Raw genomic sequence first — 25,961 nt, forward strand, 5'->3', positions numbered from 1 at the left:
TTTATTTATTTTAGTTTTCTGCAGACACAACATCTTTGTTTGTATGTTGTGTTGAGGATCGAACCCGGGCCGCACGCATGCTAGGGGATCGCGCTACCGCTTGAGCGACATCCCCAGCCCTGTGCTGTGCTTTTTCAACAAAGAAATTTGTGTTCTTTAGTTCCAGGAAAATTTTTAGTAGTATTTCTTCAATAATTTTTCACTTTGATTTTTCTGTGTTCTCTTTTTGAAATTTCTAATAGTTGGATGTCATATCTATGGATTGATATTCTTTTTTTATAAATTTTCCACTATTTTTGTTTTCTATTATGTGAAATTCCCTTGAGTTAGCTTCTGTATTACAAGTATTACTTTAGTATATACTTTTAGTACCCCTACCCCTTTGTTATGGCAGATATTAAATTACATTGTATTTTTCTCCTTTCTCCTACATTAGCCTTTAAATTCCTTAAGTGTAGTGATTGTGTGTTATTTATTTGGCAATCTTTGTGCCCATCAAAAATGACTGGTACTAGAAAGTGCTCCATAAATGTTTTCTGGATGATTTTATCAGTAGCTCTTAAAGCTTTCTAGATGTGTTTCAGAGTAGCTGCTAATATCACATATTAATTAACATTAGGATTTTTTGATGCATTGTTATATACTGACAAAAATAATCCTGACATTCAAATTAGCTGGTGTGTATAATTCATTAGTTTAGGTATTCATCTACCTAATTTATTTGACTAGAAGTGACTTCTTTTTAAAATTTACTCACTACCAGGAATTGCACTGCACCAGGGTTGTTCTACAGCTGAGCTATAGCTTTAGCCCTTTATTTATTTATTTATTTATTTGGGTGGGTGGGTGGGGGTTACCCGGGATTGAATTTAGGGGCATTCAACCACTGAGCCACACCCCCAGCCCTGTTTTGTATTTTATTTAGAGATAGGGTCTCACTGAGTTGCTTAGAGTCTCGATTTTGCTGAGGCTGGCTTTGAACTCATGATCCTCTTGCCTCAGCCTCCCTGGGCACTGGGATTATAGGCATGTATCACCACACTTGGCACCCTTTTTATTTTTTGAGACAGGGTCTTGCAAAGTTGTTGCCCAGCCACTAGAAAAAACTTCTTAGAAAAATGAAATTTAGGAATTATTTTTAGAATCTTCTACCCCAGCAAACTTTCATGCATGATACATGTGTTTAAAACTCTCCTTCTGGGATTGGGGATGTGGCTCAAGCTGCTAGCCCAGTCACCTGGCATGTGCGGGGCGCTGGTTCGATCCTCAGCACCACATGCAAATAAAATAAAGATGTTGTGTCCACTGAAAACTAAAAATTAAATATTAAAAAAATAAATAGAACTCTCCTTCCTGAGAGTTTTTCATCTAGCATGTTTTATTGCCCAAGAAGTTTCAAAAGTACCTGCTGCTGTAGCAGTGAAGATCTAGTCTTATGAGGTTCTCAACTACTGCAGACAAAACAGAAATCAAATACTAAATGATAAAATGATAAATGCAGAAAAATATATTTTCAAAGTTGAGTCTTGAAATGTGATGATAATGAGAAAGCTTACCAATAAGCATGATTACTGTATTACTTGATATGGTATTTACTTGTGATATACCCAAGAACTAAGATAATTATGAAAGGGAAAAAAGAGTTGATGATTCTGGAGCTGGAGGTGGTTTCGTGTGCCTTTAATCCCAGGGACATGGGAGGCTGAGGCAGGAGTATCACAGTTTCCAGGCCAGCCTCAGCAACTTAAGCCCCAAGCAAATGAAAGAGATCCATCTCAAGATGAAAAGGGACTGGGATATAGCTCCGCATAATGTGCCCTAGGAGTTAGTCCCCCTCAGCATCCAACAATAAATAAATAAATACCTACCTACCTACCTACCCACCTGCGACTTTTCTTTGGTTTCTAATGACTTACCCTTTAAAAACTGATAGAAGCTGGACGCAGTGGTGCATGCCTGCCATCCCAACCCAGCAGCTTGGGAGGCTGAGGCAGGAGGATCATGAGTTCAAAGCCAGCCTTGGCAATTTAGTAAGGCTCTAAGCAATTTAGTGAGACCCTGTCTCTAATAAAATAAAAAATAGGGCTAGTGATATGGCTCAGTGGTCAAGTGCCCCTGAGTTTAATCCCCAGTACCCTGCCCTCTCAAAAAATGAATAAATAAAAATAAAAATAAAAATAAATAAAAACAGAAGGAAATGGGGTCGTGGCTATGGCTACATACTATAACATTAATAAAAATCTTTGTCACTTAAAACAGGTGCCTTTTATGTTATGCAATATTATATAATTAAGTTGTAACAAAGAAAAATACTAATAAAATATGTTTTCACCAGTTATGTGAAGTTTTTGAAAAAGGGGATGTTATTTTATCTTTCACATTTAAGTCTGTGACCCATTCTGAATTAGTTTTTGTGTGTGGTATAAAGGATAAAGGTTTATAATTTTCCAGGTGCTCTCATTTATTGAAAATTTTGCACTGGTGCTTTGGAAAAAACAGGTGACTTTATATAGAGGTGGGTCTTTTTTTTTTTTGACTGAATTCTGTTCCATTAAGTTGTCTGTTTTTTGCCAGTACCAGATTGTCCTCTTGATGTTAGGCTTATAGTAAATTTTGGAATCAGATAGTATAAACCTTCTACTACTCCAAGGTTATTTTGGTTATTCCTTCTCCTGCTGCTGCTGCTGCTTCCTCCTCCTCCTCCTCCTCCTCCTCCTCTTCCTCCTCTTCTTCCTCTTCTCTTTCTTTGCATTACTGTGAATAGAACCCAGGGGTGCTCTACTAATGAGCTACATCCCCAGCCCTTTTGATTTTTTTTTTTTTTTTTGAGGCAGGATCTCCATAAATTGTTCAGTTTGGCATTGAATTTATAATCCTCCTGCCTCATTCTCCTGAGTTGCTGGATTACAGGCATGTGCCACCCCACCTTGCTTGTTTTTATTCTTCTTTTGGGGGAAGTATTTAAATTTTTTAATGAAACTTATAATTGATATTTAAAATAATTTCCTCTTTTGATAATATAGAAGTGCAATCAGTTTTTAGATATTGACTTTGTATATGGTTACCTCTCTGAATTCACTTAACTACAGAAGTTTATAGATTCCTTTGGATTTCCTACTATGCGGTTATCTTACCTGAACAGAGTTTGTTTTGCTTCTTTCTTTGCAGTCTTCACCCCTGTGTCTGTCCTCTTTCTTACTCTCCCCTGTCATTTCTTTCACCTTCTCCCTCTATCCTTCCCGCTTACTTTACTGAATAAACTTCCAGTATTGTGGACAAATAGATATTATGATATTTGATATAGTTTTTTTTTGTAGTATGTTTTATCAGATTGAGAAATTTTCTTCTATTTACCATTTTCCTGAGAATTATTAAGAATGAGTGTTGGAGGGGCTGGGGATGTGGCTCAAGCGGTAGCATGCTTGCCTGGCATACGTGTGGCCCGGGTTCGATCCTCAGCACCACATACAAAAAAAGATGTTGTGTCCGCCGAAAACTAAAAAAATAAATAAACATTAAAAAATTCTCTCCCTCCCTCCCTCCCTCCCTCTCTCTTCTCTCTCTCTCTCTCTCTCAAAAAAAAAAAAAAAAAAAGAAAGAATGAGTGTTGGGGCTGGAGCTGTAGCTCAGTGGCAGAGCGCTTGCCTACTGTGTGAGGCACTGGGTTCGATCCTTAGCATCACATAAAAAAAGAAACAAATAAAGGCACGCTGTCCATCTACAACTATTAAAAAAAAAAAAAAGAATGATTTTTGAGTGGCATCAAATGATTTTCTTGTATCTATTAAGATGTCTCCCCCCCATATTTTGTTAATATGGTGAATGACATTTATTTTGGGAGGGGGCAGGGTCTGCTATTATATGAGCATTGCATTCTTGGACTAAACGTTACCCAGTTGTGACAATATCATTCTTTTTAATATTGCTAGACTTAATTTGCTGAAAATTTGCTTAGGTTTTTTTCACCTAAATTTATGGGAGATATTTATTTTTAGTTTTCTTTCTGATATATTAGTACCAGGATTTTGCTTTCCTTAATAAACAGGTTGTGAAGTATTCCATTCTTTTGAGTTTTCCAAGTTTGTGTATTGATTTTTTTCATTATGTGCCCAATGGAATTCATCAGTGAACCCACTGAGTTTTCTTTGTTGGCAAGTTTCACAAATTCAGCTTTTTTGTTATTTTCTATTTCATTGATTTTTCTTTGATGTTTATTGTGTGTGAGCTTTTTCTTTTTCTTTTTTTTAAAAAAAATATTTATTTTTTAGTTGTAGTTGGACACAATGCCTTTATTTTACTTATTTTTATGTGTTGCTGGGGATCGAACTCAGGGCCTCACGCATGCTAGGCAAGCACTCTACCGCTAAACCCCAGCCCCAGCCCTTGCTTTTTCTTTAGGGCTGGGGGTTTGGCAGAGTCCATTTGTTGGAACACTGCTGTGCTTATTTGTACTGTATTATCAAATTTTATGTGTTTTAGTGGCAAGAGTTGAGTTGCAGGAGACATGGTATCATCTTGAGAAATTTTTACAATTTAGCTCTTCACAGAAAAAAATTTGATTTCTGACCTAGAGAATTGATTTTAGCCCTTTTCCTTGTTGAATTTAAAACTACAAATTTGCTTTCACATATTTCAGTATGTTACATTTGTGTTTGTTATTGATTTGTAGTTTGATTCTATTGTTGTCAAAAAACAAATGACTTAAAACCTTTGAAATTAGTAAGGATTTTCTTTATTTACCAACAGAATCTGTTTTGATTGATAACTTCCTGTATACTTTAATGTGTATATTGTATAGATCTTGGATATAATAGTGTTTGGTTTGGTTTGGTACTGGAGATTGAACCCAGGGATGCTTTACCATTGAACTACATGCTCAGTCCTGTTTGTTTTTCATTTTAAGATAGGGTCTCGTTATGGTGCTGAGTCTGGCCTCTAATTTGTGATTCTTCTGCCTTAGCCTCCAAAATTGCTGGGATTACAGCTGTGTGCCACTGGGCTTGGCTTTAGGTATGACTTTAAAAAAAAAAAAAAGTCGGGCTGGGGATGTGGCTCAAGCGGTAGCGCGCTGGCCTGGCATGCGTGCGGCCCGGGTTCAATCCTCAGCACCACATACAAACAAAGATGTTGTGTCCGCCGATAACTGAAAAATAAATATTAAAAAATTCTCTCTCTCTCTCTCTCTCTCTCTCTTAAAAAAAAAAGTCTCCATTGGTATTTGCTGAGCTTCTTGGATCTGTGGGTTCAAATCTTTCATTATTAGAGAAATAATCTATCTTATTGAAACTGCAGTTGTTAATACACTAGATCTTTTAATGTTATTCTTCAGTCTAGGTGATTTACGACTTTAAAAATTTTGAACTCACTTCTAATTTCAGCTTTGTTACACGGCTCCTTTCTCTGTCAAGATCTTGGGAACCAAGATCTGGAAGAGTACAAGTTCTTTGTTTGCTTTCAGGCCACTTTCTTCTAATGACTATTGCTTATTCCACAGAAGTTCTTTGAAGGATAAGTGGACAGTTGTGGAGACTGGTTTTCTTCTTGGGGATCTTACAGATTCTCTTCTGCCTATTCCTAGGCATTAAAAGTGTGGCTGGTTTCTCTGCTTTCTGGGGGAAGATCTTTGCCTACAACTCTATTTTTTTCTTTATGTATTTAGGGTAGAGTAAATGCTACTAAGGGTTGAAAGCAATAGTAATTTCTGGTCAACTAGAGAAGTCTGGTCCTTCTTGAAAATTCAGTTCATTTAGACTTACTTGTGTCCAGAAATCTTTAGTGGCTTTTAAGAAAAATAATTTATTTAGTGTTTCTCATTGAAGTGATGATTTTCTGGGATCCTGACATTCTGATTGAAAGTGGAAGTCCTTCATTGGTGGATTTTTTTAAAGTTTTATTTTTAATTTTTTATTTTTTCTAATTAGTTATGCACAATAGCAGAATGAATTTTGATTCATTGTACACAAATGGAGTACAACCTTTTCTCTGATTGTACATGATGTAGAGTCATACCACATGTGTAGGCATATATGTACTTAGGGTAGTGATGTTCATCTCATTCCACCATCTTTACTGCCCCCATGCCCATTCCCTTTCCCTCCCTTCCCTTTGCCCAAAGTTTCTCCATTCTCCCCATGCTCCCCCCACATCCCCCATTATCAGTCAGCATCAATTATCAGAGCAGACATTCAGCCTTTGTTTTTCTGGGATTGGCTTACTTCGCTTAGCATGATATTTTCCATCCATTTGCCTGCAAATGCCATGATTTTATTCTGTTTTAATGCTGAGTAATATTCCATTGTGTATATGTACCACAGTTTCTTTATCTATTTGTTGAAGGGCATCTAGGTTGGTTCCACAGTTTAACTATTGTGAATTGAGCTGCTGTGAACATTGATATGGCTGGGTCACTATAGTATGCGGATTTTAAGTCCTTTGTTATAGATCAAGGAGTGGGGTAGCTGGGTCAATGGTGATTCCATTCCAAGTTTTCTAAGGAATCTCCATACTGTTTTCTATAGCGGTTGCACCAATTTGCAGTGCTACCAGTAATATATGAGTGTACCTTTTTCTCCACATCCTCGCCAACACTTATTATTGCTTGTACATTGATGGATTTTTAATTAAGGTTAAGATTTTATGTTGTTCAGGAACCATTCATGTAATGGTTGCTCTGCATATTTGAGATAAATCTTTGTAAAGACGGTGACTTTAATCGGAATTAGTAGTAGAAAAATTAGTGCTTTATTAATGATAGATATGTGCTGCAAATATATTGTTTCGTAATTAGATACTAAAGTGAAGGTTTGTGTAAAATCATTTGAGGTACTACATAGGTTTTTGTTTAAGGTGAGCTTGAAAGGATTGAGAATAGATTGTATTTGGACTTTGAAAAGCATACCAGGTGTTTACACTTTTTATTTAGTTTCCAAAGACTTTGAAATGCTTTTGCACAGGAAAATAACAGGAATTCAATTGAATATTTTAGAAAGATAGCTTCAATAATGAAGATTATGAATGTAAAAGTGCCTGAATTATTGGGTGTCTAATTAGATTGCCTTATTTTCTTCTCTTTGAGTCCTCAACGGCCTCACTATTTTTTTGATGTCTTCAAATGGATTTTAAAAAATATTTTTTTGGGAGGAAACCCTTACAGTTTGGCTTTTCTAGTATTAAATGGAGAGTTACTCTGCTATCAGCTAGTCTGCTATGGAAATCGAAACTTACCTACTTTATTTTAAAGTGATTGGACCAAAATATGATTGCATAAATGCTGTGTGTTTGTGTGTAGAAAAGTGCCATCTTCAGTGTTAGACTGAAGTGAAGAAAATATGCCCATAATTCTACTTGATTATCTCTTATTTGTTAGTGAAAGGGTATCGTGGTAATATGTAGGGTTTTTTGGTTTTTGTTTGTACTGAGGATTGAACCAAAGTACTTTATCACTGAGCTACATCTCCAGCCTTCCTTATATTTTATTTTGAGACAGGGTCTCCCTAGGTTGCTATGACTAGCCTCAAACTTGGGATCCTCTTGCCTCAGCCTCCTAAGTTGTTGCAATACCATCACACATGGTGTATTGCTAACATTTTTGACTTGTGTAGATATGTGGGGGAAATCTTAGAGATACAGAGATTTAAGAGTTTTGTATTCCCTATATCTTGAGAATTCTAATTCCAGCTGTACCACTTTACATAGAATCTTAGATAATTAAACTTGAGTCCAGCTATGTCCTCAAGGTATATTGGTATAATTTTTATTCTTTCAATGTCTATTTATTAATAGTGTTTTTAAAAATTTTTTGTAGTTATAGATGGACAGAATGCCTTTATTTTGTTTGTTTTTTATTTATTTTTTAGTTTTAGGTGGATACAATATCTTCATTTTTATGTGGTCCTTAGGTTCGAACCCAGTGCCTAATATGTGCTAGGCGAGCACTCTACCACTTGAGCCACAAACCCAGCCCAATAGTGTTTTTTATTTGAAAAAAATTACCCACAAATTCTTTACATTGGAAGTGAGTTTTTAAAGTTGTGAAAAATTGTCTTGTAACAATATTGTAAATATTCTAAAAACACTGTATACTTCAACATGGTTAAGATGTCTCAAAAAAAAAATGTGCTGGGGATGCAGTTCAGTGGCTAAGCACCTCTGGGTTCAATCACTAGTAACACCCCCCCCCCCAAAAAAACAAAACAAAACAAGCACACACAAAAACTGGTAATGTAGCTTTATAGGAGAATGCCTCTGGGTTCCATCCCTACTCCCACAACAATAAAAAAAAAAAGATGTTAGGTTTTGTGTTAGATAAGATCAGCTGTCAATTTGTAAAACTTTTCCTAGTTTGTTGCAATTCCTAGTTGTGAAGGTGCAATTTTTCTTTGCCCACAATTGTTAGTGTGTCAATATTTGTATGATTTTTGGATCAGTGCTAGCTGAGTTTTAAAATCCCTTGAGTTCCTTGAAAAATAAGTGTTATAATGTAATGAAAAATTGACCAAAAAAAATGTAAAAGTGTAATCCGTTGATACACTGCTTTTGAGATCTTATTAGGTTATACAGAGTATTTTGGAGGAATGTTTCATGAGATCTGATGTGTTACTTTGTTTCAAAACCATTTTTCCTTCTGAGCTTTTTTAATGGATAATGGATAGTTCTGTACTTTTTGTTCCTCCCTCCTTTGTCTCTTCAGCTTTGTCGGGAACAATTTTAAAGATGGCTCCCATATTGCCTCACCATTAGACCCGAATGGAAACTTCAATGTTGTCATTAAAGAGGAACCTCTGGATGACTATGACTATGAAGTTGGTGGATGCCCAGAAGGGATCACTATAAAACAGGAAGACACAGATGAAGAAACAGATGTATACTCAAACAGTGATGATGATCCTATATTAGAGAAACAACTAAAAAGGCACAATAAAGTTGATAACTTAGAAACTGATCATCCATCTTCTAAATGGCTACCAAACAGCCCATCAGGTGTTGCTAAAGCTAAAATGTTCAAATTAGACACTGGAAAGATGCCTGTAGTCTATTTGGAGCCCTGTGCTGTTACCAAAAGCACAGTGAAGATTTCTGAACTGCCTGATAACATACTTTCCACATCTCGAAAGGATAAATCTCTTGTGTTGGGAGAATTAGAATATTTGCCTACATATATTGAAAATTCTAATGGTACTAGTTTCTACTTAGGCAAGGAATCAGAAAATGGTCTTAGAAAACATTCACCGGATCTCAGAGTAGTACAAAAATGTCCCTTAGTTAAAGAACCTCAATGGAAATGTCCTGAAATGTTTGACAGCATTAGCTCAGAAAGAATACTCGACAGTTCAAAGGATTCAGCTGGGGATTCATTTTCAGGAAAAGAAGACCTGAGCAGAAAGCGAACAACTATGTTTAAAATCTCAGGAACCTCAAAGAATGTAAATGCCAATCAGAATGCCTCTTCTAATGTCCCTGGAAAAAGAGGAAGGCCTCGAAAATTGAAATTCTCTAAGGCAGGACGACCACCTAAAAACACAGGAAAGACTTTAACTTCTTCCAAGAATACCCCTATAATCCCTAGTGGTACCTTTCCTGATGTGAAGCCTGATCTTGAAGATGTGGATGGTGTTCTCTTTGTTTCCTTTGAGTCCAAGGTAGGAATGTAATTTCCAGCATTCTTTCCAAGACCTATTAGTCATTCTTCACGTCTATATTGGCTGGTAACTAACTCCCATTTTGTGAATAATGGATAGATAGCAAGGGTGTGATATAGAGGGGAAGTGCCTCCATAATGTTTGATTTCGTAAGCAGTCGTCACTTAAGATATTTTATTTGAATATACTTTAAAAAATTATGTCTGATTGGGCATGGTGATGCATGCCTATAAATCTCACCTAGTTGGGAGGCTAAGGCAAAAGGATAGTAAGCTCAAGGATAGCCTGGGCAATTTAGGCAGATCCTGTTTTGAAAAGGGCAGGGAATGTATCGGTGGTAGAGCAGCATGATTCTTTTCAGTATTTAGATACTGCGGTTGAGTTTTTCAAACCTTGAGTCTTACTGCAATTTTCATCATTATGTACTTTTAAAAGGCATAAGAAGCCAGGTGTGGTATTGCAGCCTGCATCATAGCTACTCAGGAAGCTGAGGCAGGAGAATCACAAGTTCAATGCCGGTCTGAGCAACTTTAGACCTTGTCTTCAAAATAAAAAATAGAAAGAGCTGGGGATGTAGCTCAATGGTAGAGCAAATGCCAAGCATGCTTTTTTTTTTTTTTTTTTTTTTAAGTTTTAGGTGGACACAGTATCTTTTTATGTGGTGCTGAGGATCAAACCTAGTGCCTCACGCATGCCAGGCAAGCACGCTACCACTTGAGCCACATCCCCAGCCCGCCTGTTGTAGCCATAAAAGGGAAGGGGAGCTTAAAAGTCAATCGACTCTGGGTACAATGGTGCATGCTTGTAATCACAGTGATTTGGGAGGTTGCAGCAGGAGGATTGTGAGTTCAAAGCCAACTGTAGCAGTTTATTGAGGCCCTAAGCAACTCAGACCCTGTCTCTAAATAAAAAATAAACAGGGGCTGGAGTTTGGGCTCAGTGCTAAGTACCCCTGAGTTCAAATCTTCTGTCCCCCACCCCCGCCCCCGCCCCGCAAACAAAACAAAACAAAACAAAAAAAACGTTCATTTCCGCTTTGGAGACATCCCATCCAACCCTTTCACTTCAATCCCTGGCCAGTATTAATGGAATGCTACTGGGGAAATAAATGTTTAATAGTCTTCTTGGTTCTGCTGTCATATACATTGATATCATTTCTTTTTTTTTTCTTTTTGAGACATAGTCTTGCTGAGTTGCTGAGTGCTTCAATAAGTTGCTGAAGTTGGCTTTGAACTCTCAATCTTCCTGCCTCAGCTTCCTGAGTTGCTGGGATTACAGAAATGGGCCACCACACCCAGCGATATCATTTCTTTTTAAAATTCAATTTCAACTTTCCAACCGGATTATTTTTCTTTTTAATTTTTGCAAAGTCGCCATCTTTCTAGGTTGGCTAAACAGATGTTGGATGTTTAATTATATTCTTTTCCTCCCTCCATGTTAGTTGCTGAGTAAGTTATATTTAGGCTTTAAGCAGTAAGTATGTAAATTAGCATAAGTTTGAGTTTAGCTGAGTAAGTGTGTGTGTTTGTGTATTTCTTTTTCTTCTTCTTCTTTTTTTTTCCCCCTTCATTTTTAGGATCAAACCCAGGTCCTCGGGGCTGGGGATGTGGCTCAAGCGGTAGCGTGCTCGCCTGGCATGCGTGTGGCCTGGGTTCGATCCTCAGCACCACATACAAAGATGTTGTGTCCGCTGAAAACTAAAAAATAAAAATCAAAAAATTCTCTCTCTCTCTTAAAAAAAAAAAAAGAAAAAAAAAAAAAAAAACAAAAACAGGTCCTCACATGTGCCAGGCAAGTGTTATACCACTGAACTATATTCCCAGCTCATGATTATAAAGTAATGATAGTGTAGAACATTAAAAAAAAAAAACAAAAACCCGAAGTTATGGGGAAAAAAAGTTGCTCCAGTTCTGTGAATTTGGAGTTAAAACTGTATACATGGAGGTGTTTTCCTAGGTTTTAAATTTTTATTTTGTAATGCTGATTAGTAAAAGTTTTAGAAGTGATACTAACTGCATTTTATTTTCATTTTTAATATGTAGGAAGCTCTAGACATTCATGCAGTTGATGGGATAACAGAAGAACCATCTAATCTCCAGGCAACAACCACAAATGACCCAGGTATTGCATAATAGTGTTAAATGAGATACATTTGTGGTTTATCCTCTGGTAGTGAAATATGCAACCTTACTCTTCCGTGTTATACAATATTTTTGGGTTTGTTTTGTGAGTAGGTTGCAGAGAAAGAATTTCCCAGTTGGAAAAGGAATTGATAGAAGATTTGAAGTCTTTGAGGCACAAGCAGGTGATACATCCAGGTCTTCAAGAAGGTAATATTCTCTAAAACACATGCAAGTCAAGTTTTTCTTTTCTTCTTCTCCTCTCCCCTGCTTTGCTTCTACTTTCTCCTCCATCCTGGTGTTTTATTCCTTCCTTTTATCTTTAAATACAGTGTTAGGACAAATGAACCCAGGGCCATATACATGCTACACAATTACTTTGCCTTTGAGCCATGTCCCCAGCCTCTTGATTTCATTTCTCAGTTTTCAATTTTTTTTTTTTTTTTTGCTTCCACAGTTTTCCTTTTAACATAAAAACATATCTAGGTCTTCTTTATCTTAATAGCTTGGGTATGGATGTAAATATATCATGGTAAGAAAGTGGTATTTTCTCTGTTTATTCTTGTAACCCATTGTTTTCCCTCTGCCCCCATCTCATTGCTTAGTTGTTTTTGTTTACATGCTTATTGGGGAGTGTCCTACTTGTTTCTATATCCCTAGTAATATATTTAGGTGTATAAATAGAAGAATACTTTTCTTTCAATTTTGTGGCTGCAAATATATATTTTATATGTTTGTATCATTGTGTCTTTAATTTAAAATTTTAATTATTATCTTTATTCTAACAGATTATCTTTGCCTAGATTATGTTGCTTGATCCTTTTTTCTGATAATAAAATCTGTAGTTTCTATTATCATGTTAATACTTACTATTCCTCTTTACATTGTTATTTTTTTCCCCAATCTTTCTTTACAATGTTTAAAGTCTCCTACCTTTTTTTAAGGTACTCTACTATGGAATACATAGTCTTATTTAAACCATAATTACTTATAAATACACATAATTTAACATTTTCATTTATTGTAAAAAACAGGACAATGAATAAGACATTATTGTTATGATTTTGCAGATGAGAAAAATTAGAGCTCAGTGAGTTGAGCAAGTGCACACAGTTTTGTTTAGTACCACATCTCAAAGCCAGTGTTTGACAATTTTATTTGAATGGATATTTTCGTTTGCTTTTACTTTTCTTGTTTTCATATGTATCCCAGAGAGTATTTTCTCCCAACATTTGCTGTCTAAAAATTCCAAAGGAAAAAAAAAAAAGATTGGGAGATGCCACAATTTTTCGTTTGTCATGTCCTTGATTTTAGGTGGATTTCTTGGAGAGCTTATTGTATTTTTAAACTCTTAGCAGTTTTCAAGGAACTGTTTATAATTACAACTTTTCCAACAAAAGATTGATTTATAAAATGATTATTTAATTACCAAATCAAATGGTAGTACTTATATGATTTTTGCCTTAATGGGAGGCGGTTTGTTTGACAGTACTACCTAAAGTATGGAAATCCTAATCTCCACCTAAAAGTGATAAGGACTGAATGCAGTAGATATTGTAATGGACAATCACATCTCAGCAGTTTTGCTGTTTATTAGTTAACCTGCTTATCTTGTACCCTCTTCCATTTTTACTTTTAGTTATATACTGTACTTTAGTAGTGTAGAAATATTATGACATTATATTGTGTTCTTTTGACTTAAAATCAAGTTTGTTTTAATTTTGGTTTTAGAATTAATATCCAGTGCCCACATCCAGTCTTTTTTTGCTCTGATTGCCTGTTGCTTACTGATTGGCTAAGGTTTGACTTTTCCCCCTTTTATTGCAGACATTTTTGCCAAAACTGTCATCTTTTTCATTATGGAATGGGGAATTCAAAGTCAAATGCTTATGGAATCTTAAGTGGGTGACAAAGTGAAATTAGTGGGAATTTGAATTGGTCTTTGCAGGCCTGGAGTATCTTTTAAAGAGAAGGCCACATCATTGAATTGTTGTAATAGGGAAATTTGGGCCTAGTGTTCTTAGATCTTGTATTTTTCATTTGAAATTAGAGTGAGTCAGTTACATGAGGTCCCTCAATTTTTACATGGTGACAGCTAGAGTTAGTTTTTTGGCAGCTAACTCAAGACTTTAAAGCCAAATAAAACATTTTTATGATCCATCACTTTTCACTTTATTTACACGATTCAGCATTTAGTTTAAGTCTGTACTTAATCCAAAAGTTGTTAAAATTTATTCAGTCGTAAGCTGGGCACTGTGGGGTACACGTATGATTCCAGTTAATTGGGAGGCTGAGGTATGGGAGGATCACTTTTGAGCCCAGGAGTTTGACACCAGTCTAGGCAGTATATCAGACCCCATTTCAAGAAAAAATAGCTAGATGTGGTAGCACATTGCTATAATACCGAGCTACCTGGAAGGCTGAGGCAGGAGGATGGCAAGTTCAAAGACTTAGCAATTTAGGGATCAAAAGAGCTGGGGAGGTAACTTTAAAACTATTGCCTACTAGCATGAATACTGGGTTCTCTCCCCAGCCCTGGGAAGAGGGGGGGATCAGCTGGATTCCCTTTTTTTTTGGTGGTGGTGGGGGTACTAGGGATTGAATTCTGGGCACTCAACCACTGAATCACATCCCCAGCCATATTTTGTATTTTATTTAGAGATAGGGTCTCACTGAGTTACTTAGTGCCTTGCCAGTGCTAAGGCTGGCTTTGGACTCATGATTCTTCTGTCTCACCCTCCCAAGCCACTGGGATTACAGGCATGTGCCACTGTGCCTGGCTTAGCTGAATTCTTTTTTTTTTTTTTTTTTAATTGGTTATTCAAAACATTACAAAGATTGCAGAACAGTTTTATTTTCTTAAATAGTTAACTCTGTGAATCCTAGTAGTACTTAAACTTTTCAAGGTGTGAGATAGTTCTTTTATGGAGTTCTTCCCTCTATTTTCTCTTTTGTGATATTTCTCCCAATCTTTGTTTCCCTTAAATAGCTAGATTTATAGTTTTAAAAGGAGAAATTAAGCCCCGTATAGTGGTGCATTTCTGTAATTCCATTAACTCTGGAGGCTGAAGCAGGAGGACTGAAAGTTCAGGGCCAGCCCCAGCAATATAGCAAGGCTCTAAACAACTCACAAGACCCTGTCTCAAAATAAAATGTAAAAGCAGCTGGGGATTTAGTTCAGTGGTAGAGCACCCTGGGCTCAATCCTTAGTATTGTGGGGGAAAAAAATAAATAAGTTTTCTTTATTTGTTCTTAGGACTTGGTCCCACTTGGAGGACAGTTCAAAATATAGGAGTAAATGTAGACAAGACAATGGATAGGAAACAGTCTCTAAATCTGATTGTATGAGTCTTGATTGTAAATATTTAACTATTTGCCAAAATGAGCACATTTTAACTTTTCTTCTTTAGTTATAGGCATGTGTTCTGGCTTTTTTTTTTTTTTTTTTTTGTACTGGGGGTCGTACGAAAGATTTGACACAGGATCTCACTGAATTGCCCAGGCTGATCTTGAACTTGTTGAGATCCTCCTAAGTAGCTGGGATTACAGGCGAGTGCCACCACATATGGTTTTTTCTGGCAGGTTTTTTTTTTTTTTTTTAATTTGATTGATTTAATTTTTTTAATATTTATTTTTTAGTTGTAGTTGGACACAACACCTTTATTTCAATTATTTATTTTTGTATGTGGTGCTGAGGATCGAACCCAGGGTCTCGCACATGCGAGGTGAGCACTCTACCGCTGAGCCACAACCCCAGCCCGTTTTATTTTTTTTTAAATACATGACAACGGAATGCATTATAATTCTTATTACACATATAGAGCACAATTTTTCATCTTTGTATATAAAGTGTGTTCATGCCAATTCATGTCTTTATACATGTACTTTTTTTTGGTAATTCTTATTACATATATATATACCACAATTTTTCAAATCTCTGTTTGTATATAAAGTAGGTTGACACCCAATTTGTGTCTTTATACATGTACTTTGGATAATGATGTCCATCACATTCCACCATTCTTGCTAATTCCCTGCCTCCTCCCTTCCCCTCCCACCCCTCTTTCCTATCTAGAATTCATCTATTCCTCCTATGCCCCCCTCCGTATCCCATTATGAGTCAGCCGCCTTGTATCAGAGAAAACATTTGGCGCTTGTTTTTTTGGGATTGGCTAACTTCACTTAGCATTATCTTCTCCAACGCCATCCGTTTACCTTCAAATGCCATGATTTTATTCTCTTTTATTGCTGAGTAAAATTCCATTGTGTATATATGCCACATTTTTTTATCCATTCATCCTCTGAAGGACATCTAGGTTGGCTCCACAGTTTAGCTATTGTGAATTGTGCTGCTATAAACATTGATGTGGCTGTGTCCCTGTAGTATGCTGTTTTTAAGTTCTTTGGGTGTAGACTGAGGAGAGGGATAGCTGGGTCAAATGGTGGATCCATTCCCAGATTTCCAAGGAATCTCCATACTGCTTTCCATATTGGCTGCACCAATTTGCAGTTCCACCAGCAATGTATGAGCATACCGTTTCCCCCACATCCTCGCCAACACTTATTGTTGTTTGTCTTCATATTAGCTGCTATTCTGACTGGAGTGAGATGATATCGTAGAGTAGTTTTGATTTGCATTTCTCTGATTGTTAGAGATGATGAGCATTTTTTTCATATATTTGTTGATTGATTGTCTATCCTCATCTGAGAAGTGTCTGTTCAGGTCCTTGGCCAATTTATTGATTGGGTTATTTGTTTTTTCGGTGCTTATCTTTTTGAGTTCTTTATATACCCTAGAGATTAGTGTTCTGTCTGATATTTGAGAGGTAAAAATTTGCTCCCAGGATGTAGGCTCTCTGTTCACCTCACAGATTGTTTCTTTTGCTGAGAAGAAACTTTTTAGTTTGATTCCATTCCATTTATTGATTCTTGGTTTTAATTCTTATGCTATAGGAGTCTTATTTAGGAAGTTTGGGCCTAATCCACATGATGAAGATTAGGGCCTACTTTTTCTTCTTTTATTTTATTTATTTATTTATTTATTTTAAAGAGAGAGAGAGAGAATTTTTTTTTTTAATATTTATTTTTTAGTTATCGGCGGGCACAACATCTTTTTTTGTATGTGGTGCTGAGGATCGAACCCAGGCCGCACGCATGCCAGGCGAGCGCGCTACCGCTTGAGCCACATCCCCAGCCCCCTGTTTCTTCTTTTAGATGCAGAGTCTCTGGTTTAATTCCTAGGTCCTTGATCCATTTTGAGTTAAGTTTTGTGCATAGTGAGAGAGATAGGTTTAATTTCATTTTGTTGCATATGGATTTCCAGTTTCCCCAGCATCATTTGTTGAAGATGCTATCTTTTCTCCAGTGCATGATTTTGGCACCTTTGTCTAATATAAGATAATTGTAATTTTGTGGGTTAGTCTCTATGTCCTCTATTCTATACCATTGGTCTACCAGTCTATTTTGGTGCCAAATACTATGCTGTTTTTGTTACTGTTGCTCTGTAGTATAGTTTAAGGTCTGGTATAGTGATGCCACCTGCTTTGCTCTTCCTGCTAAGGATTGCTTTAGCTTTTCTGGGTCTCTTATTTTTCCAGATGAATTTTATGATTGATTTTTGTATTCCTATCAGGAATGCCACTGGGATTTTGATCGGAATTGCATTAAATCTGTATAGTGCTTTTGGTAGTATGAAAATATTAATTCGGTTTATCCAAGAGCAAGGTAGATCTTTCCATCTTCTAAGGTCTTTGATTTCTCTCTTTAGGTTTCTGTAGTTTTCATTGTACAGATCTTTCACCTCTTTTGTTAAGTTGATTCCCAACTATCTTATTTTTTTTTCTTTTTAGGTTATTGTGAATGGGATAGTTTTCCTCATTTCCTTCTCAGAGGTTTTGCACTGATATACAGAAATGCCTTTGATTTATGTGTGTTATGATTTATATGTGTTTATATCCTGCTACTTTCCTGAATTCATTTACTAGTTCTAGAAGTTTTCTGGTGGAGTTTTTTGGATCTTCTAGGTAGAGAATCATATTGTCAGCAAATAGTGCTAATTTAAGTTGTTCTTCTTTTCTTATACATATCCCTTTGATTTCTTTGGTCTAATTGCACTGGCCAGTGTTTCACAGCTTTTGCTAGCTATTCATTCATTCATTCATTTTTTGGCGCTGGGGATTGAACCCAGGACCTGTGCATGCAAGGCAAGTACTCTACCAACTGAGCTAAATCTCCATCTCCAGTTTTTGTTATTACTAATGAATAATATTTTTCTTTTTCAGAGGACTATAATATCTCCTTTGGTCTTTTGATTAGAATTCATTTTTACCTTGAATTTCTGCTGCTGCTTCTTGTTTTCTGGTTCCACTTTTGATTTTTTTCTTTCTATCTTTCTTAATTTCTGCTTGTTCTGACTTTAAGTTACACTTTTGGTAATTTTTTTGGTAATTTTACTAAAATTACCAAAAAAATTCACTTGGGGTTTTTGCTGTTTCTTTTTCTTTTTTTTTAAACCACTAATGGAACTTACTTACCGTATTGTAACTACTAATGAATCAGTTGGAAATATAATACTAATGTTCCTTAAAGTCTGGAGAATGTCTTTTTATCTAAGATGATTTGTATTATAGTCTTAAGATGATTTGTATTATAGAAAAGGTAAATTCTCAAAGCATATAGCCCAGTGTGGCTGATCGATGTTCATTTTACCATTGTGGAAACTATAGCCAAAGAGAAGTTTAGCCCAGGTTTCATGAAGTGAAGACAGTATTTCTTCAGTGAAGACAATATTTAAAAAAAAAAAAAAAAGGAAAGAAAAATACAGTTTGTTGGGACTCATGAAATCTTATCCCTTTAGTTGACTTGGAATCTGAGGAAAGAAAGTTTTATTCTATTGAAGTTTGTGTTAATTACTTCGTGCATTTAAATAAATGTGATAAAGTAAAAGTACTTAAAGAGGTAGAATTACAGATAGGTTCTATGTGGTTAATACACAAATTAGCCATATGAATTGTGGCCCAATCTACCTGATGTCTTCACCTTTTAGAGTATCAGCACTATGAAATTTTTGTTGGTTAAAAAAAAAAGAATTAAAATTTTTTTTTTTTTTGTTGGAAACATACACCTATGACTTTTAATAGTTTTACTATAATAATACTTCAGATTCCTCTTGGTTTCCATTTTGTTAAAATTTAAATACTTTCCTAAAAGATTGCTTTGTAATAAAATTTAAAGAATTCATATTTATGGGTTCACTTAACCATAATGTCATTAATAATAGCCATAATCAGACCAAAAACTCTGTTGATGGCAAGTTCTGTTTAGAGGTTCTAGAAAGTTTCTGGACTACCGGGGCATAAAAGATCTGAATTCTGCCATTTTGATTTATTAGTCACCTATTGTTGCTTAATGAGTTACCACACATTTAAGAATTTAATATCACATTTGCTGTTTCATGTTTTCTTTGTATTAGCAGTTTTAGTATGGCTTACTTTGGGTCTTCTGTTTAAGGTCTCAGAAATCTGTAATTAAGACATTGCCTAGACTTGTTTTCTCATTAGAGTCCAGAGTGGGAAGGGATCTGCTTCCAGTTTTCCTCAGCATGTTGGCAGAATTTATTTACTTGAAGCTCTATCATGAGGGATACTATACTCTGTATTTTAATCACATACACATAATCATGTATATCCTCATCCCTTTTGCTACATTCCATTGGTTAGAAACGAATCACAGACCTTAATCATACTCAAATGAGTAATATGAGAAATGTGGATTATAGGGTCACCTTAAAATGATTCTGTCACTGTTAACTTTTATTTAAAATAAATTAATTTGGTTGTCACAATCTCCTTTTTCTCTGTTAACTGCTCCCTTCCCCCAGTTAAAAAAACAAAAAGGAGATAATATGATTTGTGGTATTTTTTTTTCCCCTTATAGTGGGTTTAAAGCTGAATTCAGTGGATCCAACAATGAGCATTGATCTTAAATACTTGGGAGTACAGCTACCTTTGGCTCCAGCTACTAGCTTTCCTTTTTGGAACCTTGTGGGAACCAACCCTGCTTCTCCTGGTGAGTGTATACTTTTATAAAGCCAAATGCTTTTTTTTAGATTAAAGTTTAGGTAATTTGTGATATACGTTCAGGATAGTTTGTGGCAGATGTTTTGTCTCTTGGCAGAGTATTAATAAGTGTTTTATACATTTTTGATAAGACTTGATCTTTTGTCTTATGATTTGCTGGAATTTGGTCATCTCTTTTACTTTTTCTTTTATAGATGCTGGATTTCCCTTTGTTTCTAGGACTGGGAAGACCAATGACTTCACCAAGATCAAAGGATGGAGGGGGAAATTTCATAGTGCGTCTTCATCTAGGAATGAAGGTAGTTAGTTTTTTAAAATATTCTAAATATAAGGGGCTGGGGTCATGGTAAGCGGTAGAGCACTTGCCTCGTGCATGCAGGGCCCTGGGTTCAATCCTCAGCACCACATATAAATAAATAAAGTTATTGTGTCCAATTACAACTACTAAAAATAAATATTAAAAAAACTCTAAATATGCTCTGAAACATAGCTACAAATTTTTGTTAAAAGTCCTAGTTAACTGGGGCTGGGGATGTGGCTCAAGCGGTAGCACGCTCGCCTGGCATGCGTGCGGCCCGAGTTCGATGCTCAGCACCACATACAAACAAAGATGTTGTGTTCGCCAAAAGCTAAAAAATAAATATTAAAATATTAAAAAAAAAAAGTCTTAGTTAACCATTGTTTTATATTTCTTCTCTCTAGCATTTAAACGGAACTGAATAATTGTCTTATTAATTTGTTTTCCCCATAACCACAATCTTGAGGGTTCAGTCCCTGCTTTTTTTTTAATACTGGCGATTGAACTTTGGCGCACTCAATCACTGAGCCATATCCCCAGACTTTTTTTGTATTTTATTTAGAGACAGGGACTCACTGAGTTGCTTAGCGCCTTGCTTTTGCAGAGGCTGGCTTTGAACTCATGATTCTCCTGTCTCAGCTTCCCTAGCTGCTGGGATTACAGGTATGTGTCACTGTGCTTGGCTCCTGCATTTTTTTAAACTGCATTTTCTTTCTTTCTTTTTTTTTTTTTTTTACCCCACTACAGTTACAAAAAGCATCATTCCCTAATGTTATTTCAGAACTGTGTACTTTTGAGCTTTGTAATAATTCCTGATAGTCTTATACTTAAAAGTAAACTTGTAATCCAAGCATTTTGACTGTGTGCCAGTTGGTCTACTGCTTTTTCTTTCACACTAAACTTCCTTGCTGTTATACTCTAACCAAATAAATTGACTTTTTGTTTAAAATAGTCTTTTTTTTTAACCTTTGAATCTTTGTATAGTGTTAAAACAGTAAAATTTTTGACTCTCTCCTGAACTTATATTTTTCTTTCTTAAAAGCTAAATATTGGAGCCGGTGTGGTGGTGGATACCTGTAATTCCAACTATTTGTGAGGCTGAGGCAAGAGGATCGCAAGTTTGAGGCCAGCCTGGGCAATTTAGCAAGAGCTTGTTTCAAAATAAATTCTCATAAAAATGGTGTGGGACTGTAACTCTGTGTTATTGTTCTTGCTTAGCATGAACAAGGCCCTTGGGTTAATTTCTAGTATGTGGGGAAGCGGGAACCCTAAATATTATGCTTTTGTGACTTTAACTGTGCCCTTGCACTTTGTATCAGATTCTAGTGCTCCAGTCTCTTAAGTAATCCCTTGACATTCTGTTGATGTTTGCCTTGATTTATTTCTATATTTTTTTTGCTATTATGATTTTTTACTTATCTGTGATTCTGTAGTTAGGTCAAAAGTTGTCAAAGTTTGATGACTTAATGACTCTTTAACACTTTGCAAAAATCATTGTTGATTAAGAAATGTAATTTGATAATTTTAAGGTAAGGCATAATTTTAGAAAATGGAATGGAGACCACAGAGTGGATTTTTATGTAATTAGTATCTCAGACTCAGTCTCATCTTTTGGTTTTATTTTTCCTTCTTTGTGAGGAGGGAGACTTTGGAAGTCTCGTTAGCTTGTAGTTCAGTACTCCTGGCCTTTTTGAGTCATTTCTAGGGAACTAAGGATCTGTCCTAGATTTCTTTAAGTATCTTTTGTCTCCTTATTTCTAGGTGGAAATTCAGAAGGTTCACTGAAAAACCGTTCTGCTTTCTGTAGTGATAAGCTAGATGAATACTTGGAAAATGAAGGCAAGCTCATGGAAACAAGCATGGGTTTCTCTTCCAATGCTCCCACATCTCCTGTGGTATACCAGCTTCCCACCAAGAGTACCAGCTATGTACGAACACTTGATAGTGTACTGAAGAAGCAATCTACCATTTCCCCTTCTACCTCTTATTCTTTGAAGCCTCATTCTGTACCCACTGCCTCTCGAAAGGCAAAATCTCAAAATAAACAGGCAACACTCAGTGGCCGAACTAAATCATCTTATAAATCCATTTTACCATATCCTGTTTCACCAAAGCAAAAGCACACCCCTGTGATTCTAGGAGATAAGAATACCAAGAATACTTCGAACACCATCGCAGATAATCAGGTGAATAACTTTGCTGTACCAACTTTAGATGAAAATATATTTCCAAAGCAGATTAGTTTGCGGCAGGCGCAGCAGCAGCAGCAGCAGCAGCAACAACAACAACAACAACAGGGAACTCGTCCTCCAGGCTTGTCTAAATCTCAGGTGAAGCTAATGGACCTGGAAGACTGTGCACTTTGGGAAGGAAAACCAAGGACCTATATCACTGAAGAGCGAGCAGATGTATCCTTGACAACTCTGCTTACAGCTCAAGTATGTATTTGCTGTTTTCTGGAAGTATATTGATGCTTGACTAGAAAGGGAATGGGGCCTTTTGGCAGAAGAATCAGGAAATTTTTAGTCACCTGGGTGACAACTAAGATGTCTTCTTGGGTTTTTTATCAACCTGTTTTTTAAGTGTAGAGCCCTCCTGCTAAGTTGGGCTTTTGAATAACACCCCTCAGCTGTATAAAGGTAGCTGGCCATTCTGAAAATTTCTGATTTCATTCTTATGTGAACAAATACATTTGCTAATCTTGTTAAAATACTTAAAAATTCTGCTTAAAGGCACCAAATCCCAGAAAACCCAAAGAATTATTAACCTCTGGGGAAAAGTCTTATGTCTTTTATAAAACTTTATGCTAAGATTTATACTAATTTATTAATGATACACCTAAGAAGCCTCAAGTGCATTTGAAATGACAGAACAGCCTGTGTATAATTTTTTAGCTTTGAATTTTTATATCGTGTCTTCCATTTTAAAGTTCTGAACTGAACCCTAGGGGTGTAGCGCAGTGGCAGAACATGTACTTTTTGTGTACAGGCCCTGGATTCAGTTCTCAACACTGAAAAAAATTTCTATACTGAATTCTAGAGCTGAGTATTGTCAGATGTTGATACTCATTACAGACTGTGTCCTTTATTATGAATCATTCATAGACTTGCACAAATATAATTCTCTTCCCTTTTTATTAATTACTCTAGAACAAATGCCAGCTGAATTTTGAGATAGTAAATATTTTGGACTTTGCAGACTATATATTCTGTTGTAGTTATTTTAACTCCACTGTTGTACCATAGAAAATATGTAAATGAGAAAGCCTGGCTGTGTTCCATTGAGACTTTATGAAGCTTACTGGATTTGGCCCAGGATCCTTAGGTTTATCAGCCTCTGCTAAAGAACATTATGTGCAGTTTCTGTTTAATAAAACCATCTTTGATTTTTTTTTGCTCATAATTAGAATATCTCTTTTCTTGATTACTTGTGCTATGTATTAGAATGGGAGATTACTTAGAATCCTAGTTGTGTGCATTTCTGTCCTTTGAATTTGTGTTATGCTGTTAGTACTTAGAAGAAAGGAGACCAATATATGACTGTAAGTTGTTGGTATCAGAGGATGATTTAGTAGAGTTATAATTTTCTGCTTTAACTTTAGGCATCTCTAAAAACTAAACCTATCCACACAATCATAAGGAAACGAGCCCCTCCGTGCAACAATGATTTCTGTCGCCTGGGTTGTGTATGTTCCAGTCTAGCTTTAGAAAAGCGCCAACCTGCTCACTGCCGTCGACCAGATTGCATGTTTGGCTGTACTTGTTTGAAAAGAAAAGTTGTACTTGTTAAAGGAGGATCCAAAACTAAGCATTTCCAGAGGAAGGCTGTTCATCGAGATCCAGTATTTTATGATGCTCTGGGAGAGGAGACAAGGGAAGAAGAAGGAGTCAGGGAGGAGGAGGAACTACTCAAAGAGAAAAAGAAGAGAAAGAAGCTGGAATACAGTGAGTATTAATTGAGAGTTAAATGTGTAATATTATGTTTTGGAAAAGTATGATTATTTAAAGATAGTATTACCTACTTTCATTTTGATTGATGGTAAGAATTTTGAGAATTCTCATTATCCTTACATGTCCTTTCTTTATAATGTGTTATATTCACACATTTTTAAAAAATTTTGGGTTTTAGTTGTAGTTGGACACAATACCTTTGTTTTATTTATTTATTTTTATGTGGTGCTGAGGATAGAACCCCGGGGCCGCACATGTGCGAGGCGAGCGCTCTACCACTGAGCCACAATCCCAGCCCCTATATTCACACATTTTTAAAATTTAGTTTTTCTTTGAAAATGACTTCTGTGTGTGCTGAATTTGAATCTTACTCCTAGACTTCCAGAATACTTTTCCTCCATTTCCTGTAATTCTCTACCTGCATTCCTACAAAGGTTCAGCTGTTGGAAATAATATAGATAATCTGTCTTATTGTTTAAAAGGAAAATTTGTAATAAAGGTCTCTCTCTGTTTATGTTGGAGAAGTTCTCCAAATGGCTGGAATTTTGGGGACAAATGTTTTGTATTTTATTTAGAGACAGGGTCTCAAGTTGCTTATGCCTCCCTTTTGCTGAGGCTGGCTTTGAACTCAGCCTCCAAGCCACGGAGATTACTACCGTGTCCTGTAAAAGCCTTTTTTTTTTTTTTTGGTGCCAGGGATCGAACCTTGGGGGCTTGGGTGCTTTTACCATTGAGCCACATCCCCAGCACCCACGTACTCTCCAAAATATAGTTTTTAGTTGTAGATGGACACAATACCTTTATTTTATCTATCTATGCATCACTGCGCCTGGCTAGAAAGCTAATTTTTTTCATTTTGGACAAATGTGGTATAGACCCAAGTTAGCTTTTATTTTATTCTCAACTTTTCACTTACTGTGATTTCTTTGTATTCAAATATTATTACATATGATTTCATTATGTAAAGGGTTTCTTGTTTCTTAATTTACCAGGGAATTAATATTCCTTTTTTGGGCAATTTATATTTATATTTCTTATTGTTTACTATGTACTCATTTTAATCAGAGATGATGACTAATATTTCTTTTTTGTGGGGGGTGGGGGCAACAGTGTTTGGGATTGAACCCAGGGCTTGTGCAAGCTAAGCAAGCCCTCTACCACTAAACTACATTCCAGTTCTATTCATTCATTTATTTTTTGGTTAGACACAATACCTTTATTTTGTTTATTTATTTCTATGTGGTGTTGCGGATCGAACCCAGGGCCTTGTGCATGCTAGGCAAGCGCTCTATTGGTGAGCCACAACCCAGCCCTGTTTTTATTTTTTATTTTGATATAGTCTTACTAATTTCTCAGACTGGTCTCAAACTTGTGATCCTCTTATCTCTTTGAATGGATTTTTTTGTGTGTGATTCCACTTGTATGTGTTTATATATTTATGGAAGTAGAGTGTGCATATGTGGTGTAATAAGCATTTTAAGGTCATAAGATCACGTTCTTTATCAAGAATCTATCTATATACTGATTTTAATAATGTCATTATTACAGTCCTTTTTTGTTGGACATTTAGCTTTTGGGGGTTTTGTTATGAATAATACAGTAATTAGTATCCATATTTAGATTAGCCAGGTTTAAGATTTTATTGCTGGTAAATCTATGAAAAAAGTGAAATTTCTATGGCAGTGAATGTCTTTAAACATTTATTGATGTTTCTAGAATCATATCAACTTACACATATGCTAGTTGTGCCAATTTTTCTATTCTTTTAAAATTGGATGTTTAAAAAAATTTAAAACAGTCTTAAACTGGTAGGTAGAAATTGGAATTATTTTAAATTTGTACTTCTTCAGTGATAGGTTTATTGACCATTTGTCATA

The 25,961-nt window shown here is 35.9% G+C and overlaps 1 protein-coding gene across 12 annotated transcripts in view; it reads left to right on the forward strand.

The window, feature by feature from the left end:
- Positions 1–25,961, forward strand: part of Mga (MAX dimerization protein MGA) — a 129,161-nt gene that overhangs the window by 61,011 nt on the left and 42,189 nt on the right. For 11 of the 12 annotated variants that reach the window (XM_076850587.2, XM_077109160.1, XM_077109158.1 and 8 more), the window contains exons 3-9: positions 8,690–9,638; positions 11,681–11,759; positions 11,873–11,968; positions 19,694–19,825; positions 20,031–20,135; positions 21,896–22,572; positions 23,736–24,078. In XM_076850587.2, the coding sequence (XP_076706702.1) occupies positions 8,690–9,638; positions 11,681–11,759; positions 11,873–11,968; positions 19,694–19,825; positions 20,031–20,135; positions 21,896–22,572; positions 23,736–24,078 (2,381 nt within the window). Of the gene's footprint in view, positions 1–8,689; positions 9,639–11,680; positions 11,760–11,872; positions 11,969–19,693; positions 19,826–20,030; positions 20,136–20,722; positions 20,792–21,895; positions 22,573–23,735; positions 24,079–25,961 lie in introns of those variants that run through there. The other variant, XM_077109167.1, reaches the window with a different exon arrangement.

The sequence above is a fragment of the Callospermophilus lateralis genome, chromosome 3, assembly GCF_048772815.1.
Source record: "Callospermophilus lateralis isolate mCalLat2 chromosome 3, mCalLat2.hap1, whole genome shotgun sequence".
In the NCBI taxonomy this organism is placed as follows: domain Eukaryota; kingdom Metazoa; phylum Chordata; class Mammalia; order Rodentia; family Sciuridae; genus Callospermophilus; species Callospermophilus lateralis.